Source organism: Heterocephalus glaber, unplaced genomic scaffold, assembly GCF_053883595.1.
Source record: "Heterocephalus glaber isolate CG9 unplaced genomic scaffold, H.glaber_assembly_v1.0 deba00000942, whole genome shotgun sequence".
NCBI lineage: Eukaryota > Metazoa > Chordata > Mammalia > Rodentia > Bathyergidae > Heterocephalus > Heterocephalus glaber.
The window spans coordinates 2461880-2480236 of record NW_028258174.1 but is presented as its reverse complement, the minus strand read 5'-3'; the positions used below and the strand labels follow the sequence as shown (position 1 = coordinate 2480236).

The 18357-nt window shown below is 34.6% G+C and overlaps 1 protein-coding gene across 2 annotated transcripts in view; it reads left to right on the top strand.

The window, feature by feature from the left end:
- The window catches only part of Sec63 (SEC63 protein translocation regulator), an 83187-nt gene that overhangs the window by 48827 nt on the left and 16003 nt on the right, over window positions 1-18357 (top strand). For both annotated transcript variants that reach the window (XM_004855428.4, XM_087208722.1), the window contains 11 exons: window positions 2059-2117; window positions 3594-3644; window positions 4884-4992; window positions 6709-6803; window positions 6896-7028; window positions 8529-8621; window positions 9308-9462; window positions 10625-10772; window positions 13308-13390; window positions 15779-15838; window positions 16035-16208. In XM_004855428.4, the coding sequence (XP_004855485.1) occupies window positions 2059-2117; window positions 3594-3644; window positions 4884-4992; window positions 6709-6803; window positions 6896-7028; window positions 8529-8621; window positions 9308-9462; window positions 10625-10772; window positions 13308-13390; window positions 15779-15838; window positions 16035-16208 (1160 nt within the window). The remainder of the gene's footprint in view (window positions 1-2058; window positions 2118-3593; window positions 3645-4883; window positions 4993-6708; window positions 6804-6895; window positions 7029-8528; window positions 8622-9307; window positions 9463-10624; window positions 10773-13307; window positions 13391-15778; window positions 15839-16034; window positions 16209-18357) is intronic.

Here is an 18357-nt window from a genome sequence, read left to right as displayed (position 1 = left end):
GATGTACCAATCTTTGGTACACACAAACACCGCTTCACTAGCCTGCCCAGATTCAACATCTCACAGTTGGTTAATGTGGGATCCCACTTCTGTAGGGGACATGAGCTCCCCTACCTGGGAGACATCTTTTGGAGTTTCATGACACCACCAACCCCTTCCACCTGCCTACTCTTACCAAACCTCCAGGCTCCTCCTACACTGGGAAAACAAAACTCAAGGCATTACCCAACAGACTCACAGGACAGGTGCCCCCTCTTATGAGAGCAGCCCTAGCCTTCACACTGAGTGGATGGGAGGAAGATAATGGAGTTCATTATCTTTAGCCATCATACACCACTATAATGTCCACAACCATTTTTGTCTGTTTTCTCCTGGCATTTTTTGGCTCTGCAGAACTTCTGCCTATCTCTTCCTCCCTACCACCTGGACAGGAACTTGCACCCTAGTCTATCTCAGCCCCAAGATATTGCCCCTGGAGACACTGACTTTGCAATCTGAGTCCAGGCTCACACCCAACAACACTGAACTCCTTTCCTGATACCCCTGATAATAAGCTTAGGGATAACTTCATGAATTGGGATAGGAGTCACAGGCATAACCACTGCAGCAGCCCTCACCAGTCACTGTCTCAAGAGTTAACCAGTAGCTTAGAAAAAATCTCTTAATTCTACAATAGACCTACAGAAATAGACTCTAGCTGCAGTTACTCTTTAAAACCCCTGCCTTAGACTTATTAACAGCAGAAAAGGGAGTGGGATACCTGTATCTTTCTTGGGGAAGAGTGTTGTTCCTAAGTTAACAGATTGGGTCATTCATCAGGCTGCAAAAAGTCTCCAACACAGAGCTGCCATATGCCAGGAGCAATACCAAACCAGTGGGTTTTGGAGTTTTTCCTGGGGTAACTGAACATCATGGTCTGCCCCTCTGCTCGGGACCTTAGTCCCCATGTTCCTTTTGCTGATATTTGGCCCTTTGTCTGTTTAGGTGCCTCACAGAGTTCCTCCAAGGCTGGGTTCAGGCTCTCACAAGATAATCGGTGTGTCAACTATTAGTGAGAGCTCACCTAGACTATAACTCTAGCTACTAGTGATGCCATATGAGGCTATGTTTATGTAAGAGCATCAAAAGGGGGAAATGATAGGGAAATAATGCACAACATGGCAAGCCTTTGTCTGTTCTCACCCCGTGTTTTAGCCTGAGATTATAAGGTATTTTATTAAAGCCACCTGCACTGCAAATGTAACCATTCAGGCATCCTAAATGTAACGGTTCAAGCTGCAAGATGTTCCTACTGGATGTTTCAAGATGTTCTGTTAACTCCACCTATCCACTCCTATATTATGTGCTATGAGAACCCAACCCCCCGCCTCATAGATTGCTATATAAGGTTGCTTCCATTTCTCTTTTGGGCTCAGATGTCAGAGTGTGAACTCTACTAGGTCTGCTGGCATAATAAAGATTCCCTCCATTTCTCTGAGTGCCACTCGGTTTCTTCACCTCCAGAGCTACCTTTGGATAGCTGTAACACTTGGCTATAACACTGAGCTATTGCACTGTGCTGTAACAGTATATATCATGAAAATGTTAACTAGATTAAAAGAATATTTTAATTTTCTTAATTTATGAATGGAAAAATTATAGTCACAGAGTTAAACATAAATTGAGCTTCCTTTATTCTTTATTTTTCTTTCTTAAGACTACTTTGAGAGAGAAAACTTTAAGCTGTGGAGAGAAGAGTAATCCCTGTCATTAATCATTTCTGCAGATAAAAATTATATGAAAAAAATCTTTTTCTTTACTGACTTTATACATTTTTTAAACTTCAGACATACACAATAATTTAGATATTTTAGGAAGAAGAAATTTGTGAACTTAAAAAGTTTTTTCTTTCTTGAAATAGTTGAAATATCATATATAAAGTAACCCTTAGCTTTTGTGTAATGAGGATCTATATAATGTAATCTTGAGTTATTTTGGTAAGGAAAAGGATGCAGAATTTTGGGATAAAAATAAATTAGAAGTAGGGACTCAGAAACTATGATATTATTCCTGTTTCAGCCACAAGTTTTGGAATTGCCCTGCCAGCATGGATAGTTGACCAGAAAAATTCAATTTTGGTGAGTACATTTAAGTAAGACACATTGTGATGTATTTGCCATAATTTTTGTTATGTGGTATTTTGTGTCTTGGTGTAATATAAAGAGAACTATAACAAGGGAAATATTGTTACGCTGTTTTTAACTTTGTATTGTGAAAGCTGTTTTCACATAGTGGTAAAATGTATTGGTTCCCAGCATTAGGCTGCTGATTTGGAGCAGTGTATTCTTAATGTAGTTTTGAAACTAAAGATATGGTAATTTGTTGTTGTTAAAATTATTTTTGTATTGAGTCCTACTTTTGATTTGGAGGAACTACTAGTTTTTAATTTTGCTTTTTTTTTTTTTGGTACTGGGAATTGAACTTGGGACCTTGTGCTTGCTTGCGAGGCAGGCGCCGGAACCACTGAGCTAAATTCCTGGCCCTGAAGAAACTGTTTTTATGATAGCCATGTTTATCCTAAATAGGATTCAAAATTTATCTTATCTTTCTCTCACCTTTACTTAGGCTAAACTAATTTAATGTGTTAAATGTTATATATTTCATATGGTACTTCAGAGGGAGTAGGACATCAGACTTCAGTCAGTGATAGTTGGTGCAATCCTAAAACATCAAACATTATCTTAATCTGTTACTCAGGAATAAGTGATTCTGTACATGAACTTTCTTGAAATTATTGTCTTAGAGCTATCTTTGAAGCAGTAGAAACAAGATCCACACAGTCTGACTATAATTAGTTATGAAAATGACTATTTTATAGCATATTAAAATTAGCTATCTTCAGGGGTTTATAGTTGCCTATTATAAGTCATTCATTGTGGCTAGGGTTACTCTGAGAATAATAGAGACAAGTATAGCTACCGGATTTAGGATCAAGCAGTAGAAGTACAATTGAGAGAAATTAATAACAAACAGCAAATTAGGAAGTGTTGCCTTTATAGTTAGGCAGAGGAATTAGTTTGTCTTAGGGCTTCTTATATCATTTATTTCCAGGGCACTAACGACTTGCAAGGTATGTATTGATGAAGTACTCACAGGAAGGAAAACATAATTTATAAAACTGTTTTGCTGTTACCTATATCATATCAGTAAATAGCAAATTAATATATTATTTATAATAGTAGATAAGAGCACATGGGCTTTAGAGGTCAAATCCTAGCTCCACTAGTAGCTGTGTGAACCTAGGAGAATCTATGTAACCCATTACACTACGGGTAGTGTACCTACAAAGAAAAATCGTAATAGTACCTTCCTCAGAGTTTGATAATAAGAATTAAACAAGATTATATATAAGGATTCCTTTTTTGTTTTTGGTACCGGGGATCAAACTTGGGACCTTGCACTTGCAAGGCAGGCAGCGGAACCACTGAGCTAAATCCCCAGCCCAGGGAGTGCTTTGAATAGTGCTTCCCTATTGTGATCCTCAAAGTAAGTGTTCATGAATGTTGTTATAATTTGTCTGACCAAGGCTATACTATTTTCTTCTTCAATTCTAGGTTTTACTTGTATATGGTTTGGCATTTATGGTTATTCTTCCAGTTGTTGTGGTAAGTTCTAGCTCATCTATCATATATTTTTTTTGAAGACATGTTTGAAGTCTCCCTGTAAGATTTTAATTTGTATTCAATGTAATAATCCTTGAATTTAAAAATCTTAGCTATACTTTAGAGATCTTCTAAAGGTGACATTGCTTGAGTTTGTTACAAGCATATCTTTCCATTCCAGAAGTAGCATACAACTGAGATAAAAAATGGATATGCTTAGAATTTAAAATGAAATTCTTTCATGTCCTCAGTTTCTCTCAGAGGTAATCACTGCTAAATTTGTTGTTTCTTCTTTCACATTTTTTTCTGTGCATTTACATATATAAACATAAATACACTTTTTGAAAAATTGATGTGGTATATAGTATCATAATATAGAAATACCATAAAGTTTATGATTTCTGCCATTTATTATTTTTGTGAATTTGTGTTCTTTCTGATCCTGAAATTCATCTGGATCCTAGAGTGTGAAGCTAGTAATCAACCTATATTGTCTTCTTCCTGGGATTATTGTCTGAGATCCAATCATGTGATTTAATGTGAATGAAAGTATTATGTCAGCTGTAAAATTGCTCCCACATTTATTTATCAAAAATGTACTAAAGATGTGATGTGTGAGCTGTGCACAGTGGTGCATGCCTATAATCCCAGGTGCTTGAGAGGCTGAGGCAGGAAGATAGTAAGTTCAAGCCCAGCCTAGGCAACTTAGCAAGACCATCTCAAAATAAAAAATAAGTACTGGGACTGTAGCTTAATGCAGAGATCCTGGATTCAAGCCTAGACCCACAAAACAACAGCAAAACAAAAAAAAGTGTTGTGTGTTAGGAACTGTATTATTCATAGTAATGGATGTTCTTATTCCTATTTTGTATTTTAACAGTTTCTACCAAAAGCTAAGGTTTTGTTTTTTGCTTTAATTTTTTTATTGGTACATTTTAGGTATACAATATGTTTACATTTATCATTGGGTGCTTGTACCTGTAGAAGATGTATCTTGGTGAAAGCAAAGTTTTAAAATCATATATGAAATAATTCAGTTTTGGTGTTTAGACTTCAGGCAATATATATGTTTGCTAAATAAATCATTTGAAATATACAACAAAGTACTGTAGATAAAGCTCACATGTTTTTACTGGTTTATGAATATTTGGTACATTTGCCCATAAACATATTTTGCATCAAACTAAACATTAATTATTGTTTTCATGTTTTATTTTTTGTTTAATCTTATTTGTCTTTTAGGGTTCTTGGTGGTATCGCTCGATACGCTACAGTGGAGACCAGATTTTAATACGCACAACACAAATTTATACATACTTTGTTTATAAAACCCGAAATATGGACATGAAACGTAAGTATATTTAAGTAACTGTGTTATTAGTTGCATTATTTTATGTGGAGTTGATATATATATATTTCCTTCCTGTGCTGGAAAAATGCGATTTTTCAGTTTCACAGATGATCAGTTCTTATAACTAATACTGGAGGAAAATGTTAATACTCTTTATCACATTTCTTGATTTGTGTTTACATTATTCCTCTTTAGTCAGTTATGTAGATTAGACATGGCAGATTTTCATATGTGCAAATTTTATAATAGTCAACATTTATTATTTATTGGATTCCAGGTATTGCTGTGGATTGTCCATGTATTATTTTGTTTAATCCTTACTATTGACTCCATAAGTAAATGCTATTTTTAAGCACATTTTATAGATGAGGAAACTAGGGAAAGAAAAGGCTGCATAGTAAATGATATAGCCAGGTTTCAACCCAGGCAGTCTGTTTCCCAACCCCTAAACCACTATATTCTGTTGTATTAAAGGTTCTAAGAATAGAAGTCTTGGGTATGTTGAAAGAAAACTGTGAGGATATTTCATTCTCAGGGTCTTATTTAAATGTTTCTTATGGGAAACAAAGGCACCATCCTAAATACTTTTAAGTACTTTCTTTGATTCCTGTCAAGCTAACTTTATAAAGTGTGTCCCAGTATATGTTTTGCTTTTCAGATTGACTGTTGTGCTGAATCATAAACACTCCTCTTTCCTTCTTAAAGAAACAAAAAACCTAAATTTAAAATGCTTTCACTGGAAACACGCTTTTTTTTTCTATAATGGAAATGGACATAGCTCTGTTTGGTATTTGCCAGTTTTACTAATTTTCTTGGTAATAAGAAAGACTTGTTATTTAGCTTCCTATTCCTCAGGCAAATGTCCAACACCTACAACTTAAAAGAAGAGAGGCTAAATTTGACTAATGGTTTCAGGGGATTCAATCCATGGTCAGCTGGCTCCAAGGCAGAAACGTTGCGGCAGAAGGGCAATGCTTAGTTTGTGATGACTGGGAAGCACAGCCGGGAAACAGTGCCAGAGAGGGCCAGGGGTTATATATAGTAATCTTCCATGACACACCCAAACACATCCAGAAGTATGCTTTACTAAAATCCATGCAGTTGTCAAGTTGACAGTTAAGCTTAACTGTTACATCTCACTGTTGTCAACTTGACACTCAATATACTTCCTTAGACCATACTTCATCCCCAAATAAATATAATGATAAGTTAATAGTTATGCCTAAGACAGTAACTATCTTGTGTCTATCTTGCACACAAATAAAAATTCAATAATCCCCTTTTCCAAACCTCAATAGTTCCATTATTCAAAAGTGCAAGTCAAAGTCTCTTCTGAGACTCAGGGAAAACTCTTAGCTGAAGGACATCTATAAAAACCAAAAACAAATTTCATGATCCCAAGGTATAATGCCACAATGTAAACATACCCATTTCAAAAGGGATGAATAAGAATATAGAAAAGAATAGCACCAAAGCAAGACCAAAACCCAGCAAGACAAACATTAAGTCCTATAGCTCCATATCCAGCACCTGAAGCATGTGATGGTGAGATGAGTACCCAAAGGGCTTGGATGGCCCCACCCCTGTGGCCTTGTTGGTTGCAGCCCACACACCTCATATGTGCCTCACTTTAGGATATGGAAGTACAGTAACTCAGGAAGGGAAGTTGATAAACCAATGTATTTATCTACCTTCACATTTCTTTTGTTTCTATAGGTCTTATCATGGTTTTGGCTGGAGCTTCTGAATTTGATCCTCAGTATAATAAAGATGCCACAAGCAGACCAACAGATAATATTCTAATACCACAGGTTAGGCCAGTCTCCCAAATTCCTTGATGAATAATTACTAAAGTTAATGCTTTTTATGTATATATTTTGAATAATTATTTTATTTACTTTAGTTGATCAGAGAAATTGGCAGCATTAATTTAAAGAAGAATGAGCCTCCACTTACCTGCCCATATAGCCTGAAGGCCAGAGTTCTTTTACTATCTCATCTTGCTAGAATGAAAATTCCTGAGACCCTTGAAGAAGGTATTTGTGATTCCAATACATATAGGGTTTTAATGGGACCAAAGCAACAGATTTAATTAAACCTCATGACGCAGTGCTTTTGAATGGCTTTTTCCCTCAAATAGTTCCTGACGACCTTTTATTTAAAATGCATATGCTAGGGCCGGGGATTTAGCTCAGTGGTTCTGCCACCTGCCTTAGAAGTGCAAGGTCCTGAGTTCCATCCCTGGTACAAAAAAAAAAAAACAAAAACCATATGCTATATAATTGCTTCCTGAATAGTTTGAAGGTCCGAGATGTCTTGGCAAATGTTAAAAGTTAGTATTTCAAGTAAGGATATTCTGTATGAGAAATCTTTAGATAATTGCAGATTGTATAAAAAGCTCCTAATGAGTTTTTTAAAAAGAACTTTGTAAGCTTTTTAGAGAGACAAAATGATTTTTACAACAGATTTCTCCACTAAACTCCCCCCTCCCCACCATTTACTCCTTCCCTCCTACACAATTACCAATAGTATCTGATCTTCATTTAAAGCTTGAAGCCGTCTATTCTGTTTAAAACAAAAGCAGTGGATTTGGACAAGAGTGTTTCCAAGGATATCATTAACTTGAGTGTTGTCTCTCTCTTACCTATATTATTTCCCTTGAAGTTTTAAAAAAGTTATTATCTTAGGAAATAAATATCCTTTCTGAATGGAGTCTTATCTCCTCTTCCCCTTAAGCTAATAAAGCAATCAAATGCTTCTGAAAACAAGCCCACTTGGTGCTCAGTATAAGAAGAATGCTTATAAGGGAATGAAGGTGCACTATTTAAGCATTGTCACTGGAATTGGTTTCAGATATTAATTAGTAATTATTTACTGACTAGATATATAGCCATTTTTATTATTACCAGCCATCTTTTAGAAATAGGGAACACACCTTTTTAGGGTCAGTCAAGCCCAGTGGATGTCTTAATAGTTAATTTTTGTATGCAGAATCTAACTCTTGTCCTCTTCTCCTTCCTTCTTTCATCTCTGTTTGTGTTTAGTTGTAGTTGACATGTATTCTCATACTTAGTCTTGGAACTGAGCATAATTATAGAAACTTAAATGAATAAGAAGAAAAATTCTGAAATTTCTCAAAAATAGCAAGAGTATGATTAAGTTTATGATTAAGATCTTTTGGAAAAAGATAGGGAATTGACTTATTAAGCGTATTAATACCATCTAAAAAAATTTTGTCTTTCACATATTTAACATGAAGAAGGATTTTCTGACTGACAACCCCCCCGCCCCCCCGCCCCGTACCAGGAATGGAACTCAGGACTTGTGTTTGTGAGGCAGGCAGTGGAACCACTGAGCTAAATCCCTGGCCCTGATTTTTTTTGATAGTGAACTGAAGGAGAAATTTTTCCCTTCACCTTATAAAATTCTGAGGTCCTGTGAAATATTTGTAGAACTACTTAAATTTATTATTAATCTTGTGTTGTTTTAACTATAAAATTAGAGTGATTTGTTTCAGGTTTTTGATTGTTTTGCAGATCAGCAATTTATGCTGAAAAAATGCCCTGCTCTACTTCAAGAAATGGTTAATGTAATCTGCCAACTAATAATAATGGCCCGGAGCCGTGAAGGTGAGGAGGAAATGTAATTAAGTATGTTTTACTTTTTCTTATAAGCATATGCAGTTTATACTTGATACTTTTAAGATCTGTGGTACTTGTAATTCTTTCTACTAGTTCAATTAGCTTTTCCTATTATTACTTGTGATTTTTCTCATTTCATTGTTTTATTATTAGCTTTGCAATGATTTAACATTTTCTTCTCCTTCCTCTGGATATTTTTGGAGTTTATTCTGTAACAGTGAGTTTGAAATAATTCTTTGATATGTTGATGATTCACTTGATGTGTAATTTTTTTGTATGAGAGGAAAAGAATTGGAATTTTGGGTCAGCAGGGGAAAGGGAGAAGCTTGAAAAAGGCAACAGTGGTTATAACTTATTTTGGGTGATATTAGTTGTTGGCATAGAACCAGTATATTCATAGTACTGATGATGTCTGACAATTTACTGTTATTGGAGCTGATGCAAAGAATTTTTAAAATAATTATTGTTGCTGGTAATGTGCTTATAACCAATTTTGCATATTTTTAAAATGGATTCTCTAGTAACTTGTATAGGAAAATTAACATCATAATCTTAAATTTTGAGGTGATAAAGATATTACTGCAAACAAGTTAATTTTTTTTATGATGAATTGTTTGCTCCTGAACATGTAAAAAGTCCAGCTCTGTTGTTTCTTTTTTCCTATTCTTTCTAAGAAAGGGAGTTTCGTGCTCCAACTTTGGCATCCTTAGAAAACTGCATGAAGCTTTCCCAGATGGCTGTTCAAGGCCTTCAGCAGTTTAAATCTCCCCTTCTACAGCTCCCTCACATTGAAGAGGACAATCTTAGAAGAGTTTCTAATCACAAAAAGGTAAATCTTTCTTACTTGAAAGTCAGTTTTTAGCAGTTTGTTACTTAAAGGTAGTATGAATAAAAATGATTACTATGAATTTCTTAGATTTAGACTCTTAAACATTCTAAAACTAACTCTCAAGTGGTTCTATTAACATTTTCTTGATTGGGTGGTGGTTTTATAATATTTTGCTACTGTAAGTAATGTTACTGTATTTTGGGGCTCAGTGCATTTTCGCAGTTAACCCTTTGGTCCTTCTGTTACCAAAAATAAATATACCAAGTAAAAATGCATTGTATATTTTTCAGTCATTTCATTCGTGACTTAAAAATTGGGTAGTGGTTTATTGGCTTATTTTAAACAAAAAATTTAAACATTCAAGAAAAAAAATGTTCTGTAAAGATAATTCTATTGCCTTTATCAATTTGGTCATATGTTAAGTCATAATCAAAAACCTCTGAATTCAATAGCAGGAATTTCACCTGTTTTATGATATAACTTCTCTGAAAGTAAAAATTAAATACCTAGAACCAAATACTTGAAAATTAAAGAACATTTTTATAAGCAACCATTTAGACAGAGTGGATATTACTGCAATAGTAGTTATATTTAGAAAATACAAAAAATGGTACAGCCATGCTTGGGAGGGTTATAAAGGTTCTTATTATCAAAGTTGAAAATAAATTGAAGACAGTGGTTCTTGCTAAGTGTTATCTTTTCTTTTTATTTTCCTTTTTTTTTGTCTCCCAGGACTGGGGATTGAATCCAGGGGCTTTGCACTAAGCTACAACCTCAGCCTTTAAAAAAATTTTCTTATTTTAAAATGGGGTCACCCTACCATAAGTCACTAAGTTACCCAATCTGGGCTTTAACTTGGGATCTTCCTGCCTCAGCTTCCCAGAGTGTTAGGATTATAGGCATGTGCCGCTGTGCCTGGCTCTTTGTTTTTCTAATTAAAAGGAAATAAACCTATATTAACTTTATAATTTAAAAAAATCTTTAAATGACGCTGAAGGAAAAAGGATATGAAATGCTGTATATTTTTATTTTCTGCTTTGAAATGCATATAATCTTAACATTTTTCTAATAGTTGCTGAACTTTATTTTAGTCAACATGCTAATAATGTTCTTTTTATGAAAAGTTTTATAAGCTGGAGGACTTCTTTCTTTCCATATTCAGTACAAAATTAAAACTATACAAGATTTGGTGAGTTTGAAAGAACCGGATCGTCACAGTCTACTACACTTCCTTGAAGATGAAAAATATGAAGAGGTTATGGCTGTCCTTGGGAGTTTTCCATATGTAACCATGGATATAAAATCACAAGGTCAGTGGGAGGTTTTCCTGTTGAACATTGCTTCCCTTTAAATAGACTGGCTCTCATTTATTTGACTCAGGATTTTCAGAACAGTACTTAATAACATAACTTAAAATAGACTTTGTAAAACTATAGTTTTCTTGTCAGATTTAATACAATAGGAAATGATAAATACATACTTAATCTTTTTGATGAAACTAATATAACCCTGCTTTTATTTTTGTCACAATGGCATTAACTATGAGAACTTCTTTCTGTAGCTCAGTATTCAAAAATTTAACTCTTCAAAGAATGGAAGAGACTTCTAGATGTAGTGAAAGAATAAGAAACATTTGAAATATATTATTAAAAGAAATAGCTGCTTAGTACTGAGTTTTTAAAGCTCCCAACTTACTTGTTATTAAGCCTTAAATTACCATGTTTTCTGTCTTCTTGTGTTTTTCTCACATTACCACCATGTTTATGTCTATTTCAGATTCTAAAACTCCAGATTAAATTTCTATTTACATAACTGTCCTGTGCTCATTTTAGATTTTTTTTTGGTACTGGGGATCGAACTCGGGACTATGCGCTTGTGAGGCAGGCGGCGGAACCACTGAGCTAAATCCCCAGCCTCTTGTTCTCATTTTAATAGTATACAATAATATCTTAGGAAACTGACAGAATTACAGATGATCTGTTCCATTCATTCTGTTTGTGGTATTGTTCTGAGCTTTAGCATTCACAAATTCACTGTTGTGAGAACATTCTTCTAGGTACCCAGAATACAGGAATGTGCTGGTAGTGGATTCTGACTTTAAAGCTCTCATCATTTAGTTCAGGAAATAGGAGTAAAAATGAGAACATATGCCGAGTGTTAAGTGAGTGACACAGACATTGTACCATGTTTTCATGCAACAAATATTGAGTGCCATGTGTACTTCTGTGTGCTGAAGAAGCAGTGTCTGTCTTACTGAGTTTGTATCCTAATGGGAATTGAGAAGAAGTAAATGGCAACTTAGGACTGGCATTGGAGACAGGAACGCAAACAGTACAATCTGATATATCATTTTGCCTAGAATATAAGATAACTGTAGGAAAAACTTGGAGCATTTTGGCAGGGATTTGGGATTTTCTTTTGGGTCCATGAGTTTTCAGACTTTAAAAACAACAATATGAAAGTTACATTTAGAAATACACTGATTTAACCAGAAAATGTTCAGATGAAAATCTAGTTTGGGACTTAGAGATAATCTTTGACATGATTATAAAAAGCACATTCGGCTGGGGATTTAGCTCAGTGGTTTCGCCGCCTGCTGCACAAGCTCAAGGACCCAAGTTCGATCCCCAGTACCAAAAAAAGCACATGCTTCTTTGAAAAATGAATGTTAAAAGAGATTTATTTTCTTATTTTTACAAGGAAGAGTGTTTAGTTTCATTGGGAAATATGTGTTCCACTCCATAGTGTCTTGTATAGTTTATATTTTTATAGTGTTGTCTATAGCTGTATATATAATATGTCTGGTATAGTTTGAAGGAAATATAGAAGGCTCATGGAAACAGGGAACGGACATTGCTTAATTTTGTGGTGGAGACAATGGATCTCTCCCTATCCTTAATGCTGGAGGCTATATAGAATGTCATGCTAGGCCTTTTCATTTTAAACCATCAAATGGCATGTAGACCTATACAACAGTTACTTTACATGTACTGCTTATGCATGTATAACTTGGCAAAATGAAAAATGGAGATGGCCATGTGGGCCAGGTTTTATTTTTTGGTAATGGAGATTTTAATGGAGTGTGAAGGGATACTGTACCATTTGCATTGCAGCCACTAGTGGAGTTAGCAGATGCTTATTAGAGGCTGGAACACAGTGTGACAATAAAAAATCTGTGTAAAACAGGTATAGCAAACTTAGAAAAAGATTTAGACAAAAATACATAGTGAAGAACATTAGTGCTATTTGAATAGAACATGTCTGATAAACTTTACTAATCTTAATTTTTAGTAAACTTGGGAATGCAAATGTGGTTTAAAAATTAATAAAAATTTATTGTGCTTAATATTATTTCAAAAGTGATTTAAAAGTACTTTTTAAGTAAAGAGAATGTATTGAAGTTCTTTAAAAATACTCTTTAAGATGATTTTTACAATATTAGTTTTCCTTACTTTATTCTATCAGGCATTGATCATTCAGGTAAAAATCTTTTGAATATATGCTTTACATAGACTCCCAGAGCCTCATTTTTATGTTGCTATGAGACAGCTGAGTTAATGGTAGTCTCATATTACATTGTGTTTTCAAAGACTTGAGTTTCAAACCTGGCAGTGCCAGTAGAACTGTTCTGTGAGTGGGCATTTTACTTTATTTTTGATCCTTAGCTTTTTCTTTAAATGGAAATGATGTTAATACTTTGCAGAGTTAACTGGAGAGTTTAACACAGCATGTTGATTATTTTTAATAAATTTAAAACATGATATGCTTAAAGTAACAAATTGACTTGTATAACTTACATTTTGCTCTTTGCATAGAACTTTCTTTGTTGATTTTCCTTCTTATAGTACTGGATGATGAAGACAGCAATAACATCACAGTAGGATCCCTAGTTACGGTGTTGGTTAAATTGACAAGACAAACAATGGCAGTAAGTAGTCTTTGTATTTTATGCTTTGAGAGTAATGCATCAAGATTTTTATATTTAGTTTTCTTTAAGTAATTTCTCAAAGTCAAAACTGTTGTAGTAAGACCTCATTTTACAAGTTCTCTTACCTGATTTGAAATTGTAAATTACTTTTTTTTTTTTGGTACCGGGGATCAAACTTGGGACCTTGCGCTTGTGAGGCAGGCACCAGAACCACTGAGCTAAATCCCTGGCCCTTAAATTAATTTTTTTAAGACATAGTTTTCATAAACACCAAAAAACCCTAAAAAGTAGATTAATTCTTCATGTGATAAATTGTTAATTCTCTCTAAAATATAATAAGTTAGGTGAATATAATTCTTAAACTGTAAAGTGCAGTTTGTGTACAGGTTAATTACTGGTTTTTGTTTTTTGAGACAGGGTCTCACTGTGTTGTTCAGGCTGGCTTTGAACTTACTATGCAGCCCAGGCTGACCTCGAACTTGTGGTGATCCTCCTGCTTCAGCCTCCCAAATGTTGGGGTTATAGGGATGCATCACCATGTTTGGCTAATTACTGGTTTTGGGGAACTTTATCACTTAGTCCTTTTTAGTTAATTCTTTAGATAATTTATTTTTTATTTAAAATTTTGGAAAGTTACATTAAAAATAACTCCTTCTGATAGTGTGAAAAGTTCATGCCATCTGGAAAAAACTGAAGCAATGCAGAAAAGTATAAGAAGAAATGAAAATCACCTAATACTCTACTGCTTTGAGATAAGCTTTAAAGCTCATTTTTAAAATACCCTAATGCACGTATAGTATATATGTAGAATTAAGTATTTAATTTTTAAAATCGCGGATCCCTTCTCTTACCCATCTCTCTAAGGAAAACTTCTTGTCAGCCCCCGATGACCAGAATTTGTCTGTGTGTATCCTTTTCTTTCTTTCCCTATGTTCAGATAAACCATTTGGACCCTTGCAGTATATATACTTATACATTGGTACTTCTCTCATTCTCTTTGTGAAGTCTAATTGTATTGTATATGTTTCCTGTATCTTGTTTTTCTGTTTCTAATACCTTCTAAGTCAACTTGTTAGTTGTAACGCACTGTTTTTAGTAGACTAGTTTATTCAACTAGTAGTAGATCTTATTTTGCTCTGAGGTCTCTGACCATCTGCAGGAAGTACATAGTGCATTTAAAAAATTGATGTCTAGGGCCAAGGATTTAGCTCAGTGGCACCGCGCCTGCCTGGCAAGTGCAAGGTCCTGAGTTCAATCCCTGGTACCAAAAAAAAAATCCATGTCTAGGGCCAGGGATTTAGCTCAGTGGCGTTGTGCCTGCCTCGCAGGCATAATAAGGTCCTGAGTTTGATCCCCAGTACCACAAAAATAAATAAATAAAAAATCAATGCCTGAAACTCCCATGTTTAAAATCACTAGTAGGAAAAGCATATTTTTAAAGTCAGATATATGAAATGAAAATGTTGATTTTATGATAGCAAGAGATATTTTTTGTAATGGACTCTGAATGAAAGATGCCACTAAGCCTATGCCAAAATTGAGTTTAAAACCTAAAATTGCTATAGTCAATACTCTGGAATGCCCAGCCTGAGAAATGAGCAAAGAATTGATCTTGGGCTATTGGCATTTTTGGGATAGTTGCTAAGAAGAAAAAGCAAAATTACTTGAATTAAGTAAAAGAATCAAGTACTTGTCCTTCCATTTTTGTATGACCTGTACCTTAAAGTAAGTATTAGATCCCAGCTAATAAAAGAAGAAACGAGGAAGTGATGACAGAATTAGACTAGGGAATGGCAACCTTTTTCTGGAAAGGTTTAGCTAGTAAATATTTTAGGCCTTACAGTTCATTAGTCTTTGTTATACTTACTGCACTCACAATTGGGCATTTTTGTGTTCCTGTAACCCCATGTTTAAAAGAGTTGATGGTGTACCATAGTCTGCTGACCTCTGAGTTAGGTCATTTTTGTTGTACTAAATTAAAGTTTTTTACTTTATAATCAATTTATATATTTCAAGTCATTGTATTTGTTATTTAAGTAGGTTGCACTTTTCAGAACGTATTCAAGACAGCTATGTTATACTTGAGAAAGCAGCCAGCTATATATTCACACATCTGCTGAGTGCACATGCCTGAAATCTCAGCACTCTGGGAGGCTAAAGCAGTAGGATTGCAAGATTGAATGTCAATTTAGTGACACACAGTCTCAGAAAATTAAAAAGGCTGAGGATGTAGCTCATTGTGAAAGCCCTGGGTTCAGTTCCTAGTACCGCCAAAAACAAACAAACAAAATAACCAACGTAACTAGTACACATTTTGAAAGATTTCTTTGTTCCTTTGAAATATAAATATAGATTGACAGATTTTGTTTTTTTTCCTGTTACCCGTAGGAAGTATTTGAAAAGGAGCAATCCATCTGTGCCGCCGAGGAACAGCCTGCTGAAGATGGGGTAAAACTTGAGTTTTCTTAACCCATCTTTGGTGGTGAAACAAATGTTTTATTTACTTCTCTGATTGACTTACATTATTGTGGGGCAGTAATTCAGCTTATGAAACCATATAGTTAAGCCATCCTATCTAAAAATTACTGTGACTTCTACCCTATTACTGTGATTTGCTGAGTGTGATGTGTGTTATGATTTACAGCAAAGTGATACTAACAAGAACAAGACAAAAGGAGGATGGCAGCAGAAGAGTAAAGGACCCAAGAAAACTGGTAAATCAAAAAAAAAGAAGCCTTTAAAAAAAAAAACTACACCTGTGACATTACCACAGTCAAAGCAGCAGAAACAGAAGCAGGCAAATGGAGTAGTTGGGAGTGTGAGTTTATTTTTTATCATGGTTATTATCATTATTGAGGTATAATATACATATACTAAAATGTTCAAATCTTATGTGTACAGCTCTTGAAATTTTACATATATATGTACCCATTAAATCCAAATCAAGATTAAAAACCCTGTAGCATCCTGGAAAGCTAATGTTTAGTCAGTAACCCCTCTATTGTCCTTATCTCTATGTCCCCCATTATTTGGATTATATATGCGCCATAGATTAGTTTTGCTTATATTGTGTAAGTGGAATTATTTTATGTCTGATTGCTATCATTCCACATTTTGTCCATGACATTTGGAGGGGAAGGTTGTACTGCCCAGGGCCTTTGCATTGAGCTACATTGCCAGCCTTTTTATTATTTTTAATTTTGAGACAAATTCTTGCTAAGTTGCCCTAGCCAGATTTGAACTTTCAATCCTCCTGCCTCAGTCTCCAAGAGTGCAGGGGTTACAGGCCTGTGCCACCATACAACATTCATCTTTTTGTATTGTTTGTAGCAGTAGTCCATTCTGTGTATGTGTATATGTGTGTAGTATTTCACTGAATGAATATATGGTACCATAAATTATGCTGTTCTGTGAATATTGGACATTTGTGTTGTTTGTAATTTTTACCTCATATGAATAAAGGTACTATGCTTGTATTCTTGTACATGGCATTCATTTTCCACCTAGCAATGGATTGCTGAGTCACAAGATAGGTATATTTAACTCATTGAAAGAACTTGTTTTCCAAAATTTTGCCATTTTACACTATACATGCATAGTATGTTTGGTTGTTCTACATGCTCACAGATAGCTGGTTTTCCCAGTCTTTTATTTTTGCCATTTGGTTGATCTGTAGTGGTAGCACTTTGTGTGGTTTTATTTGTATTTACCTGATGACTTAATGATGTTAAGTACCTGTTCATATACTTACTGTCCATTTGGTATCCTTTTCTCTATTATGTTGTTTTCGTATGGATTTGTTGGAGTTTTTTTGCATATTCTGGATATGAGTCTTTAATTTTTTCCTTTATTAATGGTAGCTTTTGATGACTTAATTTTATTGCAATCTGTTTTCATTAGTCTGTTGTTTGGTTAATGCTTTTCTATTCTGCTTAAGAGATCTTAGCCTACCCCAAGGACATAGAGGTATTTTTCTGTTTCCTTTAGAAGCATTATTTACTTGTTACATTTTAGTCGTATGATCTATCTTGAATTAATTTTTATGAATGGTGTGAGATGTGGAATATGCGCCAGTAATTCCAGCACTAAGGTAATCCCACTTCACTGAATTGCAGTGGCACTTCGTTGTACAACAGGTGACTGACCATTTGTTTCTGTGTTGGTCTGTGGACTCTGGTTGTTTATTCTAGTTGTTTATTCTTGTGCCAATGCCATACTCTTAATTGTAGCTTTAAGTCAAGTCTTGAAATATGGTAGTATGAAGTCTTCTAACTCTTATTAATTCAAAGCTGTCTTAGCTATTTTAGGTCTTTTGCATTTCTAGCTAAGTATTTAGAACAATTGACAATTTCTATCAAAAAAGCATGCTAAATATATATTGGTATTGCATTGACTCTGTGGTTCAGTATGGGGAAATTGACATGTTAATACTGAGTCTTATTCATCATATGAATGAATCAATGGTTTATTTTGATTGGTTTGGCGCTTCCTTAATCTTTCTCAGCAGTGTTTCATAATATTCAATGGCAAAAGTATGTTACATCTTTCACTATATTTACTGCTTATGTATTTGGTTCTTTTTTTTGGGTACCAGGGATCGAACTCAGGATGTTGGTGCTTGCAAAGCAGGTGCAGCACCACTAAGCTAAATCCCCAGCCCTGGTGCTTTTTTGTTATTGTAATTTTTTTTTAAAAAAGATTCTTCAGTGTTTTTGCTGGTATGTAGAAAAGCAGTTGTTTCCTCAATTTGACTTTGTATGGAGTCTTACTGAATTGACAGTAATTCATTATACTGCATATGATAATATTTTCCACCTATGCAGTTACACTGTGAATTAAGACACTTTTCTTTTTAAGACTTATACCCTTCCTTTCTGCCCTTTTGCCTTTCTCTACTGGCTAGAACTTTTGAGTGTAATATTGATTAGAAATGAAGACAGTGGACATCCATGTCATTTTTTAATCTT